Genomic DNA, 25,588 nt, shown 5'->3' with positions numbered 1-25,588 from the left:
TATCTCCAGTTAACCACCAAAATGCTGGAAGTGTAGCTGTGGCTCTAGGGATAGAGTACTAGAGTACTAGCCTTCAGAAGAAAAAAAAAAAAAAAAAAGCTCAGTGACAGCTGCTAAACACTAAAGTTCAAGCCCCAGGACAGGCATGGAGGGAAAAAAGTAAGGAACATTGACGCATTTGTGTTAGTTTTGTAAAGTATCCATATATTAAATTCAACAGCAGCACCCTTTAGAGAGTGAAAAGAGACTCTTAACTGAAGGTGATTCCAGGACACTAGCCATAACTGGGACTATCCTGAGCGAACTGGGATGAAGGGTTGTGCTGTATGTGATGCTCGTCATAATGTGCCACTCTCCTTGTCTGCAGACACACTGGGCCAAGCACCATTCCCAGCACACAGGCAAGAATGGCTGTCTCCTCCTCCGACAAAAGTTTACACTCATTTCTCTCCTGCAGAACAAATGATGGAGCACATATCTGCTTTCCACATATCTCTAATGTAATTCTTACCATGCAACACATGACATTTCTTTACCTCACACTAGACAAGTGAGTCACTCTTCTCTAAATCCCCAGATAGTCACCCGGTTTAAAGATCAAGTTCATATCTAGAAAATGTTAAGTTTACAAATAAATTGGGGTTTATCCGTTGGCTTTGGTTAATTTACATGTGGAAGAAATCTGAGACATTGCTAGTTGGGGTGAGGTACACCTGTAATCCTAGCATTCAGGAGACGAGGGCCAGAGGATTATGAGCTCAAAGTGCTGCCTGGGCTATGAAGTGAGTTTGAGGCCAACCTAGGCTATTTAACCAGACCCTACCTTTAGAAGAAAAAATAATTAAGCTTCTAAGAATATGGTGTCTACTAGCATAAAAGTTGTTCTTAATCTTCTTTTCTTCACGTTATATTATTTGTCCCTACCTCCCCCTGGAATAAATTGTATTCATCCTATCCTGATGTTCGGTATCGTGTACCCATAGTCCTCATCTCTGTAATCACTTTCACAATTGTCATGGGATCCATTTCTAACCTGAAAATACAAGTCCCTCTGAAGGATGTTCACAAAGCTATTGGTTTTCTGATGGCAAAGAACAGATTTGACTGGCTTGTTTACTCGGCTTCCTTCCTCATCACTGTCCCTTATAACTAGAATGTAAACAGGGCACCAGGTGTTGCTGCCGCCATGTGGCACCGATGAGGGAAACCAGCATACTATGGATGGAGTGGTAGAAAAGGGAAATCCGGGTCCTCAAGGACTGTTTGAGTTTACTTAATGGGCTTTGGTGACTCTAGAACTTCCTATATTCTAAACAAAATAAACACTCATTTCCCAAGAAACTTGATTGGATTTCTGCTTATTTGCAGCCAGCCATACTCCCTAATTGGTTATATGCCCTGGCTACTGTTTATACTTTTTTTCATTTTCATTTGTTTTGTTTTTGGAGACAAGGTCACATTGAATAGCCAAGGTTGTCTTCAAATTTGTGATACTCCTTCCTCAGTTTCCCAGCTACTGGGTTTACATGATTTCCACCATGCCTGGCTGGCTCTTGTTGCTGTTTCTTATAATTCTGTCACCCTGGGAGTGTTTTTCAGTTGTAGGATACAGTCCTAGGTTCCATACCAAGCACCAAAATGAATTAATAAAGAAGAGTAAAATAAATGCCAGACATTGGTGGCTCACCCCTGTCATTGTAGCTACTCAGAAAAACAGAAATGAGGAGGATCATGATTCAAGGCCGGTCCAGGCATAAAGTTCACAAGACCCCTTTCTCAACCCTCAGTTGGGCACAGTGACACACATCTGTTGTTCCAGCGATACAGAAAGAAGACCCTATCTCAAAATTAACCAGAGATGTTGCTCAAGAATAGTAATGTCTATGATGTTTGTCTGTCTGTATGTTTGTTCTGTGTCACATGATACCATTTCCTATATGTATCAATTAGTAAGAGAAAATTGAGATAACATGTATTTCTCTACAGTTTTATTTGAGAAAAATTTCAAGTCTTTTTAGCTGTGATATTGAAGCTAAGAAGTTTCTGGTATATATTTTGATTGTATCTATTCAACTGCATAGTTTTTTAATTACGTGTATTTCACATTTAATCAGCTTTGGTTTTATTTTTTCTTAGCACTAAGGATGATTGTTTCAATGTTAATATTCAGCCATCTGTTGGAGAACTACTGTTACCTGTTGCCATGTCAGAGAAAGATTTCAAGAAAGAACAAGGTGAGAAATCACTACAATTTACTAGAAATTTATGTACCAAAAACTGTGCTGTATGCTTGTTCTGCTAACTGGTCTGTAAATTCAAATACACATTAGTCAGTGCAATCTTCCCATTTTTGTTAATGCTTTGTACTTATAAGATAACCTTAAAAGTATATGCTTGCTTATGTTCTTGTTAGACTTGAAAATTAATTAGTATGTCTTTAAAGTGACAAATTGATTCTTAGCTTTCTGATTCTGACAGTCGTGGTTTGTCACCTTATGAAAGAACTGTTTGGTATAAAATGCCAGGAACTGGACACTAACCCTTTAAGGCTATATTGTCATAATCCTATGTTTCTATGGGGTTTTTATTATAGGTCTATTTATTCCACTCCTGCTAATACATTTTCCCTATACACAGTAGAGTGCCTTACTCTTCAAAATGAAGTCCTAATTATAGCATTAAAAGACCTCTCTTTTGACCAAATTTTATATTAAAGAAATGTTTTTAATAAATCAGCTGAAACACTGCTAAATGTACACCTTAAAAGGAAAATATTTCCAGCAGAATACAATTACAGTGTGGTTGGCCCAGAGTCAAGCATACCTTCTGATAAAAAATGAAGCCTTTTTTTTCTGAATGTGAATATAGGAAAGTAACAAGGATTTCACGTGATTATAGATAACATTTCTAAAACTAGGGAATATATTTTTGAATATTCAACTATTTTTAAAGCCATATGTGAATCTAAGCTATTTCCCCCCTCTGAAGGATGTTATCTAACAAAGACCCCTTCATTTTGAGATCGTCAGATCAGATTCATCAAGCTTCCAGAAAGTACTAGACACATCTGAGGAGAGGAACATGCTCCCTGGCACTCCCTTGTGTAGTGCTGCTGATTTATTTACTCCAAACCTTTTCGATCCACAAAATCAGAAAGACCTGTTGTCGAAGAATCTCACGCAGAAATCCCAAACAAGACTGTAAATTTATAGGAATCTTTTTTTTCCCCCTCTGATCTTAATTTTAAATGATTAAAAAAAGAAAAGAATGACTAGATCCAGCTTTGCGTTTGTTTTCTCAGAAGTTGATTATTGCTATAGAAGAAAATTATCTTTGTGATTTTTATTTTTCCAATGACCAATTGAATTGATTCTTATATTTGCTATTCTTACCCTTTGCTGGCTAAAGCCTGCCTCTCTGCTTTGCATCTGTTCAGCAAACCAAGGTGAGTGGCGTGCAAATGACTAAGGCACATTTATTGCTAAGAGGGTATTCTGCCTTTGAGGAGTGCAGCTAAAGTATACCTAAAGCAGCAGATTAGTGTTTGCCCTTTCCCTTTCTTTCTCTCAGCTGTTGTTTAGAGTAGTTGCTGTTTCGATCAATTTTTTTTCCTGCTCTGCTGTAACTGAGGGAGTTTTCGCTGACTAGCCATACAGAACCGTAAGTGCAGGAGAGGGGTGCACTTGGAGAATAGCTGCAGTCCTCTGTGGACTTGTTGCCAAAATCCCTTTTTCTTCTGCCATTTTACTTCTATGGTTGTTGATTATTTGTCTGAATAAACCTGGCAGCTGTTTGCTATGTTTAATAGAGCAGAAAGGCTACTCTGAATAAAGCTATTTGAAAATTTGTTTATATGAAGTATTTGTAAATCCTTGCAAGTCTCTTGGCATTTCTGTATCATTCTTCCTGTCTTCCTGAATTCATTCTTTGATGTGGGACTTGATGCCAGCAAATTTACCACAGGTTTCAAGAGTCTTCTCAATAGCATCTTTTTAGTTCTAGATTTTAGCAGGTTTGGTAATAGAGATCTCACTGCTCAACTTTATACATGCATTTGTTTGTTAGACAAACAGCCGAAAATGATTCACTAACAAAATGCTAAATTAAAATAAAAATCATTTCCTCACATTTTATAAATAACATTGTTCTAGAAAGTAAAATGTGAGTTTGGAAATGTGTTTAATCTGTTTCTGTACTTAAAAAAACAGTTTATATAATTAATATCTCATTTCATGATATATTCTAAGACCAAAATAATTAAATACATTAGAAACTGAAAGTTGTAAATAACAGAAGCAGAAAATATGTATCTTTTTTATTCTAAAGATATATACATAACTGAAAAGTGCCAATATTAAGTGAAAGTGGTTCTTACAGATTCTCACATATTGGACTAGTATGTTTCAAAGCAAAAGGTTTTATTACTAGTTACAGCCAGTGTCATCACGTTTTCTTTTTTATTAAGGGTTGGTTCTATGGCTAAACATGCTTGGTTTTGGAGTGGGGTTCAACATGCTAAATTAGATCAGGTTGCCTTTGTCATTGAACATATTTATGCTACTCATATATGAGCCTTAAAGTGATGCATAACTTATTGAGAGTTTTGAGTGTTGCAAAGTTGGTTACAAATTGTCTCTGAGAACCTTTAACACTGTAAAGAGCATAGGATCTCTTTTTATTTAAATTTTTCATTTTGTTTCTTCTGTTTTAATTTTAAGAGGCTTAAGCTGATGGATGATTTGTTCCAGGATACCTCCTTTTGTTAATCTTGTTCTTTATTTCTACAGAAAACTCTTTTCAAATTCGGTTTTCTTACTTTATTTGGCTGCAGTTTAGTACTTAATTACAGTTGATTGACCTAAATTAAGTGCAGTCTACACCTTCTCCAAAAATTAGACAAATTCTAATAACACTACCAGTTGTTCAGCCTGATAATTGTTTAAATATTTTCCTAGTAACTTTGCCTGTGTTACATGTGAGCAAGCACACACAGTGTTTGGACGTATGTTTATATAACAGAAACTTTTAATGGTACCTTGGCATATTTTCCTTCTTGTTAATTTGAGAATACCTGATATATTTTCATTTAACAAAACCTCTGGTTTAAGAAACCTAAAATGTTTACTTAATTTTATTGTGATTTATGCATCCATCTTATGGGTTCCTAGCGAGCAAGATGCTAATTCTTTAAGTGGTCAGACATTTACTATTTTCTGGCCCTTAACTACCACAAGCAATCATATTTGATGCCCCTTAATTAGAGCACCTTTTTTTCTTTCCAGGTTCTTTTTCCACCTCAGCAATCGAGACAATACATTTGCTTACCATGCTGCTCTCCTAAGTGTTCTTTTGCATGTAAATTAATCTTGATTCAGTTTACACTGTCATGCTGAGTGGTACAAATTGCCTATAACAATAAAACAGCATGAGTTAAAAATAAAGGGGGGTGGGAAGGCAGATTGAATGTGTGCCTTACTTGATAGGATGTTACTTTGCTTTATGCCAATACATTAGCTGACGATAATGAATCTTCTGTTCTGAAAAGCATGGTTTAGTTGATTTTTTTAATTTTACTTCAATGGAGCAGTACCTTGTCTTTTATAGAACAAGTTAGACAAACCATTAATGACAAGAGTGTTAAGGTTAAATATGAAGCAATGCATTCACTTCTCTGAGTGCTATCCATCTTTCCATTTACAGGAGCTTGACAAAAGTACTGGCTTTGTACAACATTTCCTTTAATTACATGCTGCGGGAAACAGGCTTTTAACATAAACATAGTTGCATTCATTTATTCAGCAGTTGCTCTTCAATAGAGCTTAATGGAGAAGGTTTAAATCCTAAATGAGTACACACATCTCTCAGCAGTGTTATGTCAGCCACTGCGCTTTACTTAAAAGCCATGTTTGACTGCGTGTATAGTTTTTAAAGCTTTTGCCTAATACTGAAGTTAAGCAGCCTAAGACAGAACATAGTGTTCCCAGAGTTTGAGAGTGTTAGTAAAAAGTGTTCCTTGTTAGACACTAGATAGTTCTATTTTCTTTTTGATAGTGTCTTTTTACAATGGGAGGCTTTACTGTCTTCATACCATTAATCAGAGGGACCTTTTACAATCTCAGATTACATTTGCAATAAATAAATATATAAGGCCTAAAGATATAGGGTCCTTTGAATACCTATTACAAAATTTTACAACTTTCTTAAATTTTGTATCCTAGTTTGTATGGATTAGACATCTCAGGAAAGGTGTTTATGACTTATATCACAGCTTCAAATAGATATTTATTGTGGTTACTTTGTTTTATTTAACCTGGGCCCTGAATTTCAATATATTTTCCAAATGTTTGGTTTACTATTGGATTTGTTCTCCAAACATTTCACATGGGATTCTGGTGTTAATAGTATGTCTTTGTCAGCTCTGGAGTTCTGATCATAATTATATTTCACTTGGTTTCTTTTGTAAATACTGCTTGAAATGTCTCTAGGATTTTTTTTTTCCACTTAGGTTTTTCCTGTTTTCAAACTTGTTGCTTTGGAAATTTCATGTTGTGCCTTTTCCTACAATTTTAGTTCCTTTCATTAGGCAGATACAATTATGCAGCTCCTTTCATTAGGCAGCCTGAGCCTGAAGTGTCCTTTAAACACGTGGAGTTTACCACATTGAAGCTGTGCATCATGTAGTGATGCTAGTTATTAGAATCATGTTAGCTTGTCCTCAATGCAGTGTTTAGTCATCTTTGAATGAACGGAAAATAACAATAGTAATAGGAAGAATTTTTTAAATAGAACTTTGTCTCTGAGCTTAAAATTGGTTGATTCCTTGAAGAAATCAGTAAGTCCGAGCCTTCTTTTGCTTTTGCAGGAATGCTGACAGGAATGAATGAAACTTCTGCTGTGGTCATCACTGCACCACAGAACTTCACTCCCTCCATGATCCTTCAAAAGGTTGTAAATGTAGCCAACATTGGCCCAGTGCCTTCTGGCCAAGATAATATACACAGGTGGGTCTTATTTCATGAAGAGAACTTGTACATAAATTTTAATTTCATGTTTTTCCTTTGGAAATAATCTTTATACATAGATGTGCCCTCCCATTTTTTCCCTGGTTGATACTTGGTTGATGGGTTTCGGGTTAAAGCCTTTCTTCATTTTGCTTCAGGACTTCTCCTGCAATACAGAATACATCCACATTTCATATTGGTTAGTAATTTGTTTTTTGAGGGGTTTTATTTTGTGTTCCAGTCCTTGGGCTTGTAATCAGGGCCTAAGTACCATCCTTGAGCGTTCTTTTTGCTCAAGGCTAGTGCTCTGCCGCTTGAGCCACAGATCTACTTCCAGATTTTGTGGTTAATTAGAAATAAGAGTCACATGGACTTTCCTGCCTGGGCTGGCTTTGAATCTTGATCCTCAGATCTCCACCTCCTGAGTAGGTAGGATTACAAGCATGAACCACCAGCACCCAGCTAACTTGGTAATTTGTAAAGATGCTTTCCATAAAGCAGTTGAGGGTTTTTATCTTATTTTGCCAGATCCAGTAGATTTTTAGATATTCTAAATTAATTTCAATACTTAATTGAAAGTAGTTAAAGAACTGAAAATTGAAAGAACTTCTTATAAGTTAGTGGCGTTAGACTCACTTTTTTTTAATTGAAAAGGGGAAGTTCTAAATACAACATAGATCTTCCTTTGCAAAGAGGTCTCCTAAGTAAGAAAGCCTTCAGTTCATGGGGAGCTACTAGACAACTATCATGGGCTAAGTACAGCTGCTGTTTTCAGACCAGAACTTTCTTCACCACCAAGCATCAGAAGCATGAGCTCCAAGTTGCAAATATGATTAATATGTTTGCTTTCTTTATATTCTTATGAGTGCCAGTATTTTTCAATTAAAATGAAGATTAAATTATCACTTCACCACATGATTTTTTTTTACATTTTTTTTATTAATTGGACATAAATTTTTTTACAAGGTGTTGTGCAAAGAGGGTGTAGTTACATAGTAGGGCAGTGTGTACATTTCTTATGATGTCTTACGACCTGTTTTTCTATCCCTTGTCTAGGTCAGGTTGACATATATGCAATATACAATGTATCAAGAACATATACAGTATTCACAGACTTGGTCTCTACTGTCTCTCCGTCTCCCTTTCTTAACAGTCATATATCAGGGAGATCATGCCCCTTTGTTTTCTGTGTTCTAGGCTTGTCTCACTCAACATTATTTGTTCGAGTTCTGACCATTTCCCTGCGAATAACAGTATTTCACCATTCCTAATCGCTATGTAGTATTCCATTGTGTATAAGTACCATATTTTTTGGATCCATTCGTCTGTGGAGGGGCATCTGGGTTGTTTCCATATTTTAGCTATTGTGAATTTCACCACATGATTTTTGTATAGTCAATTATGTGGGCTTAAGGGAATCATTACATCAAATGATTTTGTGGAGTACTTCTGCTGTTAAAAATATAGACCTTAGGGCTGGGAATATGGCCTAGTGGCAAGAGTGCTTGCCTCCTACACATGAAGCTCTCGGTTCGATTCCCCAGCACCACATATATGGAAAATGGCCAGAAGGGGCGCTGTGGCTCAGGTGGCAGAGTGCTGGCCTTGAGCGGGAAGAAGCCAGGGACAGTGCTCAGGCCCTGAGTCCAAGGCCCAGGACTGACCAAAAAAAAAATAGACCTTAAAAACTGGGTTTTTTGGTTTTTTCCCAGTTGGTTAAGTAGAACAGCCAAGGCTCCATATTTTTTTTTTTTTAAGTACTAGAGTTGATTTGAGTGTTAGACCCAGCCCTGTCATTACTGGGCCAAGCTAATATTTCTTCTTATGGGCTTTAATTTCTGCATTAATTTCTACATCTGTTTGTGTAGAGATGGTGAGAGAGTAAATGGTCATCACACTGGTATTACCATGTAAATTTAACTTACCTATCAGTTAATGTTGTTCAAAGGGGAAAAAGTAAGCAGAAGCTTTCTCAGTAAAAGTAAAAAAAAAAAAAAAAAAAAAAGAATTTGGACCTGAGTTTTCTGGCTTTAATTTTTTCTACTTTTAAATATTTTGTTTCCCTATATGATTTTCTCACTCAAAAGCTACCTTATTTATAGATCCATGGAATTACTGAAATTAGTACATCAAAATGTTTATACATCAACTCCAACTTTTGGCTTATTCAGTGTGATATTTGACCTGATGCATCAAGTGTCCCTCAGCACAACAATCTTGTTTTGTTGCTTTGGTTTGGTTTGGTTTGGTTGTCGGTCCTGGGGCTTGAACTTGGGGCCTGGGTGCTGTCCCTGAACTTTTTTGCTCAAGACTACTGCTTTACCACTTTGAGCCACAGTGCCACTCTGGTTTTCTGGTGATTAATTGGAAATAAGAGTCTCACAGACTTTTCTGCCTCGACTGGTTTTGAACCACAGTCCTCAGATCTCAACCTACAATCTGGTTTGGCTACTTTTCATAATGCACAAAAAAGATATAAGGTAACCGTTGTGGATGTTGGAACTTGTAGTTCTGTTTAGTATGTAAGTCATTAGGAAGAACAGTCGTTTCATTTTTACTTTTCTAAAAGTAGTAACAATCTTTTGTTCTTTGGAAAGGAAAAAAAAGCCCTCAGCTACTCACCAGTAGCTCACACACCTTATAATCCTAGCTACTCAGGAGGCTGAGAACTGAGAATTGAGGTTTGTCAGCCTAGGCAGACAAAGCCTCAAGATTCTTTATCTTCAGTTAACCAGCAGAAAGCTGATAGTAGAGATGTGGCTTCACCAGCCTTGAGTGGAAAAACTAATAAGCAAGAGCTCAAGGCCTACCATTCAAGAATCTGTACCAAAAAAGGGAAAAGGAGAAGAAACTCAAATGGTGTTCTGAAAACTAAATAACTTGAAAGCATCTTTCTACTGGAAGACAAGACTAGAAAAGACATTTAGCGTAGTTATATAATTGTTATTACATAGTGTGCCTGTCTTAATATCTATTCAAGTGATTAAAATTAAAATTCCTACAGTCAATGCTTAATTATACCTGCTAATGCAGAGGAGAAACATAACTCAGAACCACGTATGTTTGACTCCAGAATGCAGAGATGACACTCAAGCATGATCCTTACACATATTTTAGGTGTCTTGATGCATTTCTAACTCCATCATTAGTGCCTGGGTTTTGGCTCTATAACTAGAGGAGGAGCTCAAACAGAGTCAAAAGTGGATAGAATACCTATATTTTTTCTTTATTCTTTTTTTTTGCCAGTCCTGGGGCTTAAACTTGGGGTTGGGCACTGTCCCTGAGCTTTTTTTGCTCAAGGCTAACTAACACTACCACGTGAGCCATAGCACTACTTCAGGCTTTTTCTGTTTATGTGATACTGAGGACTTGAACCCAGGGCTTCATGCATGCTAGACAAGCACTCTATCACTAAGCCACATTCCAAGCCCCCTATATTTCTTAAGAGTAGTTTGTATTCTCTTCTCAGTTCCCATCAAATTTAATTGAAGGTTGCTAATTTACTTTTATGGATAAAGTATGGTTCTAATAATGTTCTGAATTTTAGAAAGCTTCCAAATCTTAAATACCATATTAGTTGTATTCTCCATATAAAAATGATTCAAATTATTAAGTCTATATAACATTTTCTATTTTTTTGTGCTCATAGCAGTTAGAACAAACAGTTATTTATAAGATCTGTGCTAGTGCTTTTCATTTAAAATGACGTAGTGTTACTGATTACATTTTAATGACAGAAATGAACAGCTTACCACTTTATTGAATTGTACTTATGAGTCTAATAGTAGTGTTTAATACTATATTATTCTATAGGATCAGTGAGTTTTACACCTACCTGAGTCTATACATTATTTATTGGTATTGTTGGTGCTGATAAAAACTGAAATCTCTATGAGTTTTTTTAATAACCCTGATTTTTCTATGGTAGTTGCTTTCTTTGAGTTTATGAATGGAACCAACACTTTATTCTTATTAGTTATTTATGAGTACTAATATGTTCTTCCTGGCCATTTAATGAATTATGTCCCCACTGTTTAGTATTGGAATTGTCTCTTCTTGGTACTCTCCAAACATTCAGTTTCTTTTACATCAAATACTGCATAGGGGGATACTTACTCTAAGAAATTTGAAGAAAAGTGAACCTTTGTTAATATGCAAAAATATGTATATTAATGCTGTAGTAATTTTAATTGAATGATTAACAGAAAATATTCCTAATAGATCAACAGAAAATGGCCCCCATTAAGAAAAAAGCCAATTTAAAAACTCAGAATTTATTTCAAAGACTTAGAACCTTTTCTAAATAGTTAACAATTAGAAAGGTCAATTAACAAGGCAGATCTACTCTTAGATGAGATTTAGTGTTTGTTTTCTAACCATCCAGCATACCATTCATTGCTCACTAGCAGCTTGCCCTCTGTGTACTGACTTTCTGCTGAAAAGCTGCTCTCTGAGAACAAAACATATTTACTGAGATCTACATCAGGGTTATTGTGCCATCCTTTTGCTTTCCAGATTGTAGTTACCACTTAGGAAGGAGTGATACAGGAATAAACATTTATTAAATAGGTAGTCAAATATTTTCATTTCCTATGTTAGCTATTCATATTAAATATGAGATATACATTCTAAAAGTCTTAAAATGTGTAATCTAAATCAGTGCCAACAAAGTAACCTGTAAGTAAAGTAAATGCAAAGACAGAATAGATAGCATGACACCGTATATAAATGGACTGCAAAGGGAAAAAGGGCAAGATTACATGTGTTCTAAAGGAGAATAGATGGAACAGCTATGGGAATCCAAGACTTATATAGGGACAGCAAAAAATGGTGATCCTCTGAGGTAAATCCAGTAGCATTTATAAAGGTAATTCATATTCAGTGATGTAGAAACTGAGGAGTATTGCTTTTAATATATTACTTGTTCTCTGGTAACAGTGCTACGAGTACTATAGTAACCAAAAAGGAGGAGACTTAAAAAGCTGTAGTTGTAAAACCTCTAACTTTTTTTCTATAAAGAATCACATGGTCGATTCCTGGAATTCACCTCTAAAACTTAGCTTCCATGAATGGGCAGGGTCCCAGAAGTTGCATTTTGGCCAGTACTCAGGTGTTCATAAGGCACATATTCTAACGTCCACAGTTCTAGGCTGCGCTTGCATTATCAAGAGCTAATGATAGTCTCATGGCACATCTTAAAATAGTTTTCCTATATTTATCTACTTCCTTTAAAAAAATGGATTAGTCAGAAATTGTTTGCTTGCTTTTATGTTTGCTTGCTTGTTCATTCGTTTGTGCTTAGAGATTGAACCCAAAATCCTACTCTTACTAATTAGAGACAAGTTCGACTCTGAGCCTGCACTTCTAGCTCCAGGCAAGATGCTTAATTTGACATTTTTTTCTTTTAGCTGCCTCTGCAAGACAGTTTATTAGTTACAATAGTATACTAGTCTTAGACCACAAGTCAAAGCTTATCTTTCAGTAGTCTCAACCATTTTATATGATAACCCATGTTCATAAATTCTGACATTTGTATAAGTATTATAATTGAAAAGAATTTGTCAATATGTTAGAAATGAACCGTACAACTTGAAGGGAGGATTGGGGGGTAGGGAGGGAAAGTGGGAGAAAATTGAGGGAAGGGGTAACAAGCTTGACAAGAAATGTACTCATTGCCTATGTATATAACTGTGACCCCTCTGTACATCACCTTGACAATAAGATTAAATTTAAAAAGAAAAAGAAAAGAGCTGTCACATCACATACTTATCGTGCCATTTCAAAATGGACTTTAGGTAAGGGAATGGTGATAGATGTCACTGTGAAGACAAATGCCTTGTCTCTTCCATGTGTCTACATTAGGTCTTAATAAGGTCCGAGAGCAAGTTTTATTATTAACTTATATTTAGTACTCATACTCCTTCCCACCTGCCCTTCCTATCTTAATTAGTGTCATGGCATTTGTTTGCTTGTTCCTTTTTTTCATTTATAACTTTCAAACATATATTATGGGTAAAACAATATTAGTAGAAGAAATATTTTACTATTGTTAACTTAAGTTCTTAACTAATTAGGAAAGCCTGGTGTTGTGACTTGAACAGTGTATCCATAGCAATCATGCTAACTATTTATCAGCATGGATTAAGACCATTTATTTCAAGTTTAAAGTAAAATTTTCATTACATACTTAAGTACAGGGATAGAACAACTTTTTTCATTTCTAGGCCTTAAACTCATCTAACCACTATTATCCTAAGACTGCTTAAAGACTACTAAGGTATTTATTAATAGAGGAAGTACTAGTATGTGTACTTTTTTCTAGCCCCAAACATGTCATTCTGCCTTTTTCTCTCACTATCTTTTGAAGACCTTTGTGACGGATTTTGCTAATATGAGGATTACAAATTCAAATTTATAGTCTTCTTTGTGGAGTGTCTAAATTTCCTTTTGTTCAATTCTTACATCGATTAACCCTTAAGATGATGTTTTCATGTATTTTTCCCCCTTGGTAATTGTAGGAGATTTAAATTCTGGGTATTTTTGGAGTATCATAATAGAAAGTAGTTTTCACTTAGCAAATAACATTTTCTGTCTTGGTGCCCTGCTTTTATAAACTATGAGACTGCTGGCAGCCTGCTACTTCTATCCTAAAACAAAAGTTTGTATAAGGAGCTATTGATGTAAAAACATCAGGCTTAGGGCTTTGGGGCATTATAAAAAATTCTGAGGTTTCAGCAAAATTGAAGGGTTGTAGAACGTTTTTAGTAATCTATTTCTTTCTCAGGCTGGTGGTTACCCACCAGGAGGCAGCACTGCTTTTTATCTGACTGAACTCTACAGACTGATCAGCATTTCATTGAAAAACAAATGCAAGCTTCGGTTCATTTTTACACAGAAAGCATACATAGCTGTTTCCAGAGTAATCAAACTGCACAACTGAATTTCATTTTAAAACATTCTATGTTTATGTTTTATTTAATTCCGCCATTTTGAGGTTACATCTTATAATGCAAGTTTTACTGATAGGAATATATAACTGTTTTTATGTAGAAATGAAAGAAAGGTATTCTGGGTTGACAAAATTTGTAAAGAATCAAAGAGAATGGGGTAACAATTTGTTTCACAATCAGTTTTCTCTTGTTAACTCTATCTGATTCCATTCACCAAACAAACCAGGAATGCGCCAAAGAATGCTTTATTTTATGTCTTCTTTGAAGAAATACACTTTGTGGTTGTTTTTAGTTATCTTACATAAAGAAAGAGAATATATCATTGACCTGATAGGGTGATTAGTAATTTTTTATGCCTTATAAAAATTAGAATAGAAAGTAGAGAGTCCTAAATTGTGGTAATACTTTATTTTTTATGTTAACCCTTCTCATCTGAATGCTAGAGAAATTAGTACAATATAGTCAGGCAGTTTCTAAAAAGAAGGAAACTACTCATTTGGATAAATTCTCTAAGCTGTAATCACATGTAAATGTTTTCTCAGGATTCAGTAGTGTAATGGGCTTCACTTTAAAATACAATTTTATTGTCAACAAATGGATTTTTTTTCACAACTTCCAAATTCTTTGCCTGTTTGAAATGTTCTACTATATTGCTTAAGGCAATAAAGATTTACAGTTTTTAAATCCTTTGGAGATAATGCCCCAAATCATCATGCTTTGGTATTGATATTTAGGAGGCTTAGTCAAACCAGTATTTCTTACATATAATGATTGTGTGACTTCATTATACATTTGTCAACTTTGGACTAATTATTTTTATACAGCTAGGGCAGGGCACTGCATCTTGTGATCGTCTTTCTTACTAATAGGATTCTGTCTGCTTCAGCAGGCAGTAATTGAAGGCTTCATGTACAGAGTCGAGAAAAAAAGTTTTAGCCTGAGTGGGCCATTGTCACAGCTTCTGGTAACCAGTAGAACAGAAAGCACAAGAAAATTGAACTCAGAATAGAAAAATCAGAAACCAGGAAGATTATCCAAGAGAAGAGGAAAAAGCATGTCTTAAAGCTGTTGCATTAAGTGTAGCAAATCTGATTGTAAGAAATTTTATATTTGTGAATACTCTGCTGGTTGATACAGCCTCTCAGATGAGTACTTTGTTACTGTTCTTTTAGCATTTTACTTGTTAGAACAATTGAGTTGCCGAGACTTCTTTTCCTTCTAACAAAGAATATTTATGGCCCATGACCCGTTCTTCACATTTAAAAGAAAAGCGACTTATGTATTGATAATGCTATATTTGTTTAAATTTGTTACCTGATTAGGTTCATAATTCTAAGAATAATACACTTTTTATTTGATTTATGTCTTATAACTTGCTTATTTTGTCTTTGTCCTATATCTTAAAATTCAGTAGATTTAATGACAGTTATTAGAAATAACAGACAAAACAACATTTAAAAAGATGACCTGTAGATATATCCAAATAGTTTTGCCTTCTCAGATGGTGATTATAAAATAGCAAGTGATTAATGGTAGATTGAAATGAAAACTTAGGAAAAATATCTAGATGGTAGCTTTTTAACAATGTGGGACCCATCATACATAGGCAATACATCCTTACGATCATCCATGTATTTGTTCTCATTTAGGGTGCTACTTGATCTTGAGGTGGATTGGTCTCCCGTCAGCCTCTCCCAGGTTACAGCTCCATTCAAAAAGGGTTTTATAAGTTTGGTTACTGGTGCTTTTGAGAAAGTGAAAGGTGGGGGGTGTTTAATTTTTTTAATCTTTAAGGACAGGAATCATAAAAATATGGCAAGATGCATGAATCACGGAATACAAAAAGATCAACACACAAATTTTGAAGGGGAAAATGTCCTTAAAGTTTGTGTATATAGGTGTTTTATATATATATTAGATAGAGAAAAACATAATTTATCTGTTGACTAATAAAAACAAATATTAATACTAAGAGAATGTGTATGACATGGAGTCAGTGCTTAGGTCTGAATTTCCACTTCTTTATTCACTGGCTCTATGACCCTGACTAAGTATCTCAACTTGTATGGGCTCCGATTCCTCATTTCTCATCAGTGACCTGCCCAATAGAGTCAAATGAAATAATGCAAGTGACATACTCAGAACCAACCATTAGTCACATAGCAAGCACTTAATAAACAGTAGCTGCTATTATCATTACAGTGATCAAAAACTTCTGTGCCTTCTGAAAATTTTGTGCAGAGGCTGTGGTATCATTAAATTTAGTAAATAAGTATTGACACTCAAGATTTCTTACATACAAAAGCTTTCGTATTATTGTTTATTAGCTAGTACTCTCCATAACTGTCTTTTTAAAGGTATACTAAAACATTACTTGTTCAAAAGTTAAATGATTAATAACTTTTGGGGAGTGACTTTTGCTTTCCATGGACCCAAACAAACCAATTGTAATCCTGCTGTGTTCCAATTAAATACATCCTTTTGAACTGCGAAATGGGATTGTCAGGGTGTCTGATCTCCTGGTCTTCTGCTCTAAAACACTGCTTCCACCAGGTATGCCCACCAGATGCACATAGTTAGAAAGCAGTTGCTTTGCACCAGTTAGGTTTTGTTGCTAGGATGACTTGCTAGCAAGTCCACTGCAGTGGGAAAATGTGCCTTTGATCATTATAGCATAGAGAATGTTCTAGTACTAGGATTTCAAAAACATGTCTCATGCTCTAATTTTAATCTCTGTAAACATACTGACACCCAAACTGACATTTGTATTTGGTTTGTATTATTGTAACATTGACTCTTAAGTTTTTAATAGAAAATGAACAAAATGTGCCTTGGGGCTATTCAACCCAGAAATTCAGATGGTGCTTTTGTGTTTCTGTTCAGACATAATCTTCTCTATGGTCCCAAGGCAGAAGAGTTAAATAAATAAAAGGCCTAATAAGACTATTGTTGGCATAATTACAACCCTGTCAGAAAGGAATTGCAGGTGTAATGACCAAATCTGTGGAACATAGTGCCTCCATATCCTTTGGTGACATTAACAGAAATACAGAAACCTCATTCTTCTATGAAAGCAGAAGAGCCCTAAAATTTTAGACAAGAGAAATTTATAAGCAACAGAAAAGGGAGGACGTTTGGAGGTTGGATATCTTTGTATTCTCTTAAAGATGAAATTGAGGGACAGTTCCTAATCTCTTGAGAGATTCTTACATCTGAAGTCCAGATGTAAGCAGGTTACATTAGAAACATGAGCAAGAGTTTTGTTCCCATGCTAGCTGTTTACAGTTGTTTTGTCAGAAGAGAAACTGCTCTACCATATATATTCCTTGCAAGTTTCAGTGTGTTCGAAGACAGTACACAAATAAATGAATAGAAAGGTTTCTAATGTACTTTGTTGACATGCCATTAGGTAATGCTTTCAAATACAACTTCAAAGCATGGTTAATATTTTAATTGAATAAGATTACCATATTTGTTTTGCTTTTATTGCATTATTCTACTTAATGTTTGAAAACTGATTTTCATGATTTTATTTAGACCAAAAAATGTTTCATTTGGATTTTTTTCAAAAAAGAATTTAACATGTTATAAGATCTTGATGTCATTTTTTTACACCGCCCCCCCAAAAAAAAGAAATTACTTTTCATTTAAAGAGAATCTGCTTCCTGCTTAAGTGGCTAATATTTTAATTAAGTCCGGAGTGAAGTTTTTCTGAGTGTCTCCTGATAAACTCCCTCTTTTATGTTGATGGTAATTAAACAGATCCCTGAGGATGCTGCGGGCTGTGTGCAGAGCCCGTGCTAATTGTCAGACATGAGACACTGACCAGTTGGTTTGCTCTTGAATAGTCCGCAGCGTGCTGTCAGCGCACACTTTTATTTTTATGTATTGTGAGCTGTTGTCAGGGCTAACTGGGTGCCATTGTGGCTGAAGATGTTGCGCAAATTGAGGCAGATGGCTCAGATTCAGACACGTGTCATACAGAAAGGGGAAAGGAGATTGGCCCTGCAAAGTGGGGTCACATCAGGTCACAGACCTGCTCTGCACTTGTTAGTGTTTTCAAAAGCTCATGTGCACCAACTTTGTTTTTCTCCAGTCATCCCTGCAATCACACCCCCTCCTCCCAAAAATGTGCGGGACATGCTCCATGTGGAAAATGAAGGCAAGGGAGGCTCTTGTCCTCTCCCTTCCATCTTGGGGGCTCAACTGTGCAAGCAGAATGAATTAGGAAGACTGACAGAGGTTTGCTTTCTAGGCCATTTAATTGTAGTGCTTAAAAGGCTAGGTTTGCTTTTAACTCCATGTAATTAGTAGGTTCTTCATGTCTTGGAATTTACTAACAGCACATTAGACCTCAAGTTTCTCCCATTATATTCTAATGTTAAAAAAAAAGGATCCAATGTTCTAAACATTAGGGAAACGAGGAGGAGGGGGGAGTGTGAGGTTGTACTTCACTGTCACGTGATTTTGTCTAATATCATCATTAGCATTAGAGATGGAATTTGAATATTTTTACATGAGTGAATTCATTGCAAGTAAGAATCTTATAATGTAGATTTTATAACGTTAGATATTCTCTAACATCCTGCATAATCATTTCCACATAGGAAGAATTAACATTTCAAGCTCTTTGAGAAAGATACCTCTACTTAACATGTTTGAACAATAAAAATATACTTGCTTATTTTAAAGGGCCTGTGCATGGAGAAATGTTAAACATCGAGTAATTGGGTGCTTCCCAAATAGATCATAATGAAGAATTACCCACATGCAGCTATGGTTCACACTTATAATTTAAATAGGCTTCTTTTTCCTATTGTCTTTTGTTGTTTGTTTGTTTTTTTTTTTAATGTACTCCATCTACCTGCTTAGGGTAAGCATAGGCTAGACAACTTAGTGATTTTTTTTTCATAATCTGGCTTTGAGGTTTGGGCAGTAAGGAACCCTCAATAAATTCATTCAAGACAAAAAAGAGTTACTTTAAACTATTTGAAATTTATACTGTCTCCTCCCCCACCCCATGATAAAAAGTCTCTGTTTTTTGGGGTTTTTTTTTCCTTCCAGGTTTGCAGCTAAAACTGTGCACAGTGGGTCATTGCTGCTGGTCACAGTGGAACTGAAGGAAGGCTCCACAGCCCAGCTTATCATCAACACTGAGAAAACTGTGATTGGTTCTGTTCTGCTGCGGGAGCTGAAGCCTGTCCTGTCCCAGGGGTAACCTGCTTACATCTGGACTTCAGAATCTGGCACACAACAAAAGTGCCTGGCATCCACGACTGCTGCCTTTCATTTATAATAATAGCCCTTCCATCTGGCAGTGGGGGGAGAATACACTCTTGACATTCTTGTCTCCTGCTTTAGAATGCTAGTGTGTATCTATCATGTATGCAATACTTTCCCCTTTTCACTTTGCTAACCAAAGAACAGATAGATATTTTACTGTCAGCTATCTCTACTCTTGAATCCATGTGGCATTTTCTCTCTCCTCCTATTTCTTTCTCTTCCTTCTCTTTTTCTACCAATGATGGATATGAATCAAGTATTTAAAGTGTATTGGAAGCCATCTTTCCTTCAGCAGTAAGCAAAAATTAGCAAAGAAATAGTCTAAATGATCTTTCAGACTGCTATATGAAAATGAGAACCGTATATCTTTCAAGAATTAAATGTAAAAGCATGGCCTGCAAAATTTTGTCCTTTGAATTTTCTGGTATTATAATTGCTTATTGACAGCTGTCATCATGTTATTATCCCTAAATAATAAGATGAATAAACTAGCATATGAACACCATTTGTCTTTGCATTTTAATGAGAAACTCTTTATAATCCAGAAGTTCATGTGCTAAGCTTTTTTTTATTCTCAAGTAAGTATCCTGAGTTATATTATACCAAGAAGCAATGGAGTTTAATTACTGAAAGAAAAACGACTCTCAAATCAGGTAAATTTTCTAGTTGTGCTACAGAGTATTTAACTCCAAAGAAAAAATTAGTGTGTGTATTAACAAAGGCAAAACTTATTCATATTTATTAAGCAGAACATCTGTTTTAGTGCAGTTTTAGTCTGTTAGTTGAGATCTGATTATGTTACCAATTATACCTACTTTTATACCATTTTCGAGTTTTGTTTTTCCTTTACAAATCATACTGCCCAACTTTGATAGAAACTGTTATATACTTAGTTATATGAATGTAACAGCTTGTTATATGATCAGTTATATGAGTATCTTTCCATAGAGTCGTTATGTGCTATCTTAGATAAGTTAGTATTTTTATTAAGATTGTACTACGTAATCAAATTCATTTTTTTTGCTTTGCTAGGACTAGGGCCTTAATATCAGCTTGCTTGTTCATGATTGGCAGGCACTATGCCACTCGAGCCACACTTCTAGTCTGGCACTTTGTTGGTTACTTGGAGATGGAATCTCATGGACTCTCTGCCATGGCCGGCTTTGAACCATAAGCCTCCCGATCTCAGTCTCCTAAGTAAAATTACAGGCATGAGCCACCAGTGCCCAACTTCATCTAACACTTTTTTTTTTTTTTAAATCAGTTGTGAGCTGGGAACATGGCCTAGTGGCAAGAGTGCTTGACTTGTATACATAAGGCCCTGGGTTCAATTCCCTAGCACCACATATATAGAAAATGACCAGAAGTGGCACTGTGGCTCAAGTGGCAGAGTGCTAGCCTTGAGCAAAAAGAAGCCAGGGCCAGTGCTCAGGCCCTGAGCCCAAGGCCCAGGACTGGGGAAAAAAAAAAAAAATCAGTTGAAATCATTTGCCTTTCTAATATGAGGTTATAGACTTTGATATAACATAGACTAGTCATTTCCCTTTGTTAAGGTCTACGTAACTAATGGCTTGGTTTTCTTAAAAAGGTAATCTCACTGGATTCTTGGAATATACATATATTAAGAAGAGTGAAACAGGCTGTGGAATTTTTTTTTTTTAATTTTCAAGCTTGTAAACTAGAAAGAATAAACACAGTCGCTAAAATGGAAAATATCAACTGGAAAATACCAGGGATCCTGAATAAAGAGAGGAACATTCAGGTACATATAATGACCTTTGGTTCTGTAAGACCATATGACCTAATGAGATCATAGCTGCCTTAGTTTGAGTAAGTGTACCGTATGGGGTCCTCACGGTGATGAATTCACCTGATGAGTCATTTCTGAAGTCCTGACCCCTGTTGCCAAGTGACACATGACCGTATTAATACAGAAGCCTTTATGTTCTCATCCTGGAGCTTTGAATGCAGTGATAAAACTGGCACCCAACACCAGCTCTTTTAATTGCAGTGCATTGGCATTTCTATTATTAACCTGGTTCTTGGGGCTTTGTGTATTTGGATTTGTCATCAGGAACTTTTTGAAAGATTGTGCAGACTGTACTCATTGCTACGAGGCAGAAGGGAAAGTATGATAGAAAAGCTTTTATTTTTCTTAAATCAGGGCCTTCATCTTTGAAAATATGTCACCCACTATATTTCCATTTGTATTTTCCTTTTGAATGTTATTTTGGACTGCCAGCTTTTTTATTTAAAATCTATATTAAGTCAGTAATGTAGTATGAACCAGTTAATCATAAAATGGTATGTATTGGTTACAGTGTAGACTACCAGCTGAGATCATTTTAATATCAATGATTATCATTAAAATGTTTTTCATATGAATGAAATCAGAAAAATGACCAAACTTTAAAGTTTGACTTTTTTGGTACAATGATTTAGAATTCTTTGCTTCATATTTTCTTTAACTTTACCATAATCATGATTACATTTAAATTGTTCCACTGACTCAAGTTAGTTAATGTTGAATTTTTAGTTTGGGGATTTTTTTTTATTTTAATGTTCACTTGATGGCACATTTTATGTATACCAGACTTGAAGAATAGCTCTCATAGTATATTTCAGACTGAGCCTCATGTTAGATATCACAATACATTTGCACATTTACTTTATTATAAGAAAATAATTTCATTTTATCTTGAAGACACCGTAACAATGAACTTATCAAATTAAAACTATATACTTGCCAATGGCTCACACCTGTAATCCTAGCTACTCAGGAGGCTGAGATCTGAGGATCAAAGTTTGAAGCCAGATGGGTAGAGAAGTCCCTGAGACTCTTACCTTGAACTAAGCACCCCAAAAACTGGAAGTAAAGCTATAGTTCAAGTGGTAGAACACTAACCTTGAGCAAAAAGGCTCATGAACAGCGTGCAGGCCCTGAGTTCAAGCCTCTGGACCAGCACCAAAACAGAAAAACAACTACATAAACTTGTCCTTCCTAATAATTAATTGCAAACATATTAATAATTGTATAATGGTATATAGCCTGACTTGCCCTTATAACGTGGATTTCTATTAAAGTTTAGATATTAGAGAAGATAAGACTAGCCATGCCCTTAGGAACACATAAAATGATGCTAAGTGAAATGAATTCCACGTTATAGAAACAAGTGTATGTCATTGTAATTATTTTCAACATGCCATGTGAAACCATACCCCCCTTTTTTTCTCTTGTATTCCCTCCCTGTGGTTTTACCCCCGCTATCACTGTATCTCATCATAGTGCCCTGTATACTGTATATATGTGTATTAGAACTAGGGAAGACAAAGGGAACACCAAATAGAGAGACAAAGGATAAAAAGACAAACAATTCCAAAAGCAATACTTACAAAACCATTTGGTGTAAACCAACTGTACAACTCATGGTGGAGAGGGGAAAGAGAAAGGGGGGGGGGCGGTGGGGGAAAAATGAGGGAGGAGGTAACAAGTTGAACAAGAAATATACTCACTGCTTTACATGCGAAACTGTAACCCCACCGTACTTCACTTTGACAATTAAGAAAAAAAAAAGGACAGAACAGTTAAAAAAAAAAACAAAACACCAAAATGAGGCTGGTACTAATGTCTCTTGCCTGTAATCCTAGCTATTCACAAGGCTGAGATCTGAGGATCGAAGTTCAGATTCAATCTGGGCAGAAAACTCTGTGAGACCCTATCTCCAATTAACCAGCAAAAAAGCCAAGCAAGAGCCCAAGGACCCTAACGTCTAGCTAGAGGACCTAAGGTCAAGCCCCAGTACTGGCACAAGAAAAAAGTACAGAATGATGAATAGTATAAAGAAAGATGGGATTGAAAAACAAAAGTTGGGCCAGCTAAAGGAAAATCTAAGATCTTTATTTCTTTTCCCTTTCTGTAATATCTCTGACCTCTTAGGGAATTTTATTTAAAAACAAAATCTTTTGGAAGAATAGGAGGGGAAAAGAGCTCCATGATACACAACAAAATTATTAGGTATTTACTATTTTCTTTTCTTAAAGACTGCGTATGCATGGTCAGGGGTATAGTCTACCTCCAAGAAACCTTGGCAATGTAATTGGCAGTAAAGAAAGGAAATGGGTGAGCTCCAGTGGCTCATGCCTGTAAACCTAGCTATTCAGGAGGCTGAGATCTGAGGATCGAGACTCAAAGCCATCCTGGGCAGGAAAATCGGTGAAACTCTTTATCTCCTATTAACCACAGAAAGTGCAAAAATGGAGATGTGGCCTCAAGTTGAGAACACTAGCCTTGAGCACCAAAGCTCTGCTTAACTTTTTGTGATCATTTTCACAATATTCCTAAGGGTTTCAATGAACAAAAAAAGGAGAGGGAGGGAGGAAGGGAGGAAGAAAAGAAGGAAGATATTTACCATACTATTTACTATAAATTTGGACAAACAGAAATTGTGATTAGTAGAAAAAAATCCATCCTTGGGTAGACCAGATTTTTCCTGTATCTTTACAAAGTCATCATCTCCCTTGTTTCTGTGTCTGCCTGGAAAGCAGCTTTCATGACCACCAACCCAGTGCTTTACTGTCTTTGGGAACATCACTTTTATTCCTATACTTTCTGTTATGGAGTTAGGAAATTTTATGGTCTGACTCAGAAAGCTAACCATTTTTCTAAGGAAACATTTTAAATGTGAGATCATTTGACCCACAACTTGGAAGGAAGCTATTTGAAAGCAGAGATAGTTTTTAGGAAACCTGGTGAGACTCTGGCAGAATTGTCAGCACCAGGGGGTGTCACCCGCAGAAGCCCAAGTGGAGACCTTGAGCTGGAGCTCAGGAGAAACATCCCTTTTTGGCATTAGATATTTTCTTTATCTCCTATACTATGGCAGGCTCTGAAATAAATCATTCCAGTCTTATAGTTATTTCGTATTTCTGTGGAGCCAGATTTACATATGTACTCAATTGTATGTATAATTCCCAGCTGGCTCAGTAAGTATGTACACTGAATGTCCCAAACCTCAGGACTAATGGGAAGAATTATTGCCTTGCCTTCAGTGACAGTGTACGACAGTGTCTTGCCTTCAGTGAGACTGTATCACACTGGCTCTACCTCTGCAACCTTGAGGGTCAGAGATATAAAAGGTCTAGGCTTACCTGTTGAGAAAAATCTTTACCTTGAGCAGTGGGTAATGCTCCTAGAACGTTCATCCATGTCAAGCCTGAGACTAGGTAGTACGTAAGTGCTTGCTATGCACCTCCTACCTGCCTTCTACTGACCTGGGATGCCATGGAGAAAGGATCAAAACATAGTAGAGGAAGGAGGAGAGGTTAGCTTTCTCAAATTGTACCCAGCCAGGATACTTATTCCCACACACACAAAGGGTGCCCTCTTTGTACCCCCATGTAAGAACCATTCTTTTTAAAAATTTATTTATTTATTGTCAAAGTCATGTACCAAGGGGTTACAGTTTCATATGTAAGGCTGTGAGTACATTTCTTACCAAACTTGTTTTCTTCTCCTTCATTTTTCTCCCACCCAGGGTACCAAAATCAGTTACAGTGACATCAGGGGTAAAACCATGGAGAAGAAAAACAGAAGAAAAGGCATAATTTCACATGATATATTGAAAATAACACCAACAATGATAAACCACTTATTTCCATAATGGAGTTCATTTTACTTTGTATCATGTGTCCATATGTACATAGCTATTGAGCTATTGTAATCTTCTGCTAGTACTATCCTAAATGTGTACTATTTGTTATAAATGAGAGGAGCCATACAGTCTATATTTCTTTGGGTCTGGCTCACTTCACTTAGTATGCTTTCTTCCAAGTCTTTCCATTTCCTTACAAATGGTGCAGTATCATTCTTTCTAATAGAAGCATAGAATTCCATTGTGTATATGTATCACATTTTCTTGATCCATTCATCTACTGAGGGGCATCTGGGTTGGTTCCTTATTTTAGCGATGGTAAATTGTGCTGCAATGAACATAGTTGTGCTGGTAGCTTTAGTGTGGTCTTGCTTATAATCCTTTGGGTAGATGACCAAAAGTGGAGTTGCTGGATCATAGGGGAGCTCTATGTTTAGCCTTTTGAGGAACCTCCACACTGCTTTCCAGAGAGAACCATTCTTTTTTTTATGGGACAAATGAGAGCTTGTGTTTTATGGTAGGGTCCACCATCTCCATGGATAACAGGCAGCAACTACTAAGGACCATAATCTACAAAACGCAAAAAAAAAAAAGAATTTTAAATTCTACTTTGGCAGAGTCAGTTAAGAAATGTTGGCCCCTCAGCCTAAACTTAAACCCACTCTTCCTATCTTCTTAGGCTTATTCCCCTTCATCAGTGAAC

At 36.1% G+C, this 25,588-nt stretch overlaps 1 protein-coding gene across 1 annotated transcript in view; it reads left to right on the top strand.

Annotated features, from left to right (window-relative positions):
• Ap3b1 (adaptor related protein complex 3 subunit beta 1) overlaps positions 1 to 19,739 on the top strand; it is a 205,786-nt gene extending 186,047 nt beyond the window's left edge. Inside the window, exons 25-27 of the mRNA XM_048331505.1 lie at positions 2,137 to 2,234; positions 6,863 to 7,001; positions 19,016 to 19,739. Of these exons, the coding sequence (XP_048187462.1) occupies positions 2,137 to 2,234; positions 6,863 to 7,001; positions 19,016 to 19,169 (391 nt within the window). The 3' untranslated portion in view covers positions 19,170 to 19,739. The remainder of the gene's footprint in view (positions 1 to 2,136; positions 2,235 to 6,862; positions 7,002 to 19,015) is intronic.
• Positions 19,740 to 25,588: the final 5,849 nt, after the last annotated feature.

The sequence above is a fragment of the Perognathus longimembris genome, chromosome 22 (genome assembly GCF_023159225.1).
Source record: "Perognathus longimembris pacificus isolate PPM17 chromosome 22, ASM2315922v1, whole genome shotgun sequence".
In the NCBI taxonomy this organism is placed as follows: Eukaryota; Metazoa; Chordata; class Mammalia; order Rodentia; family Heteromyidae; genus Perognathus; species Perognathus longimembris.
The sequence above is the reverse complement of the archived record's forward strand: the minus strand, read 5'-3'. Positions and strand labels throughout refer to the sequence as shown.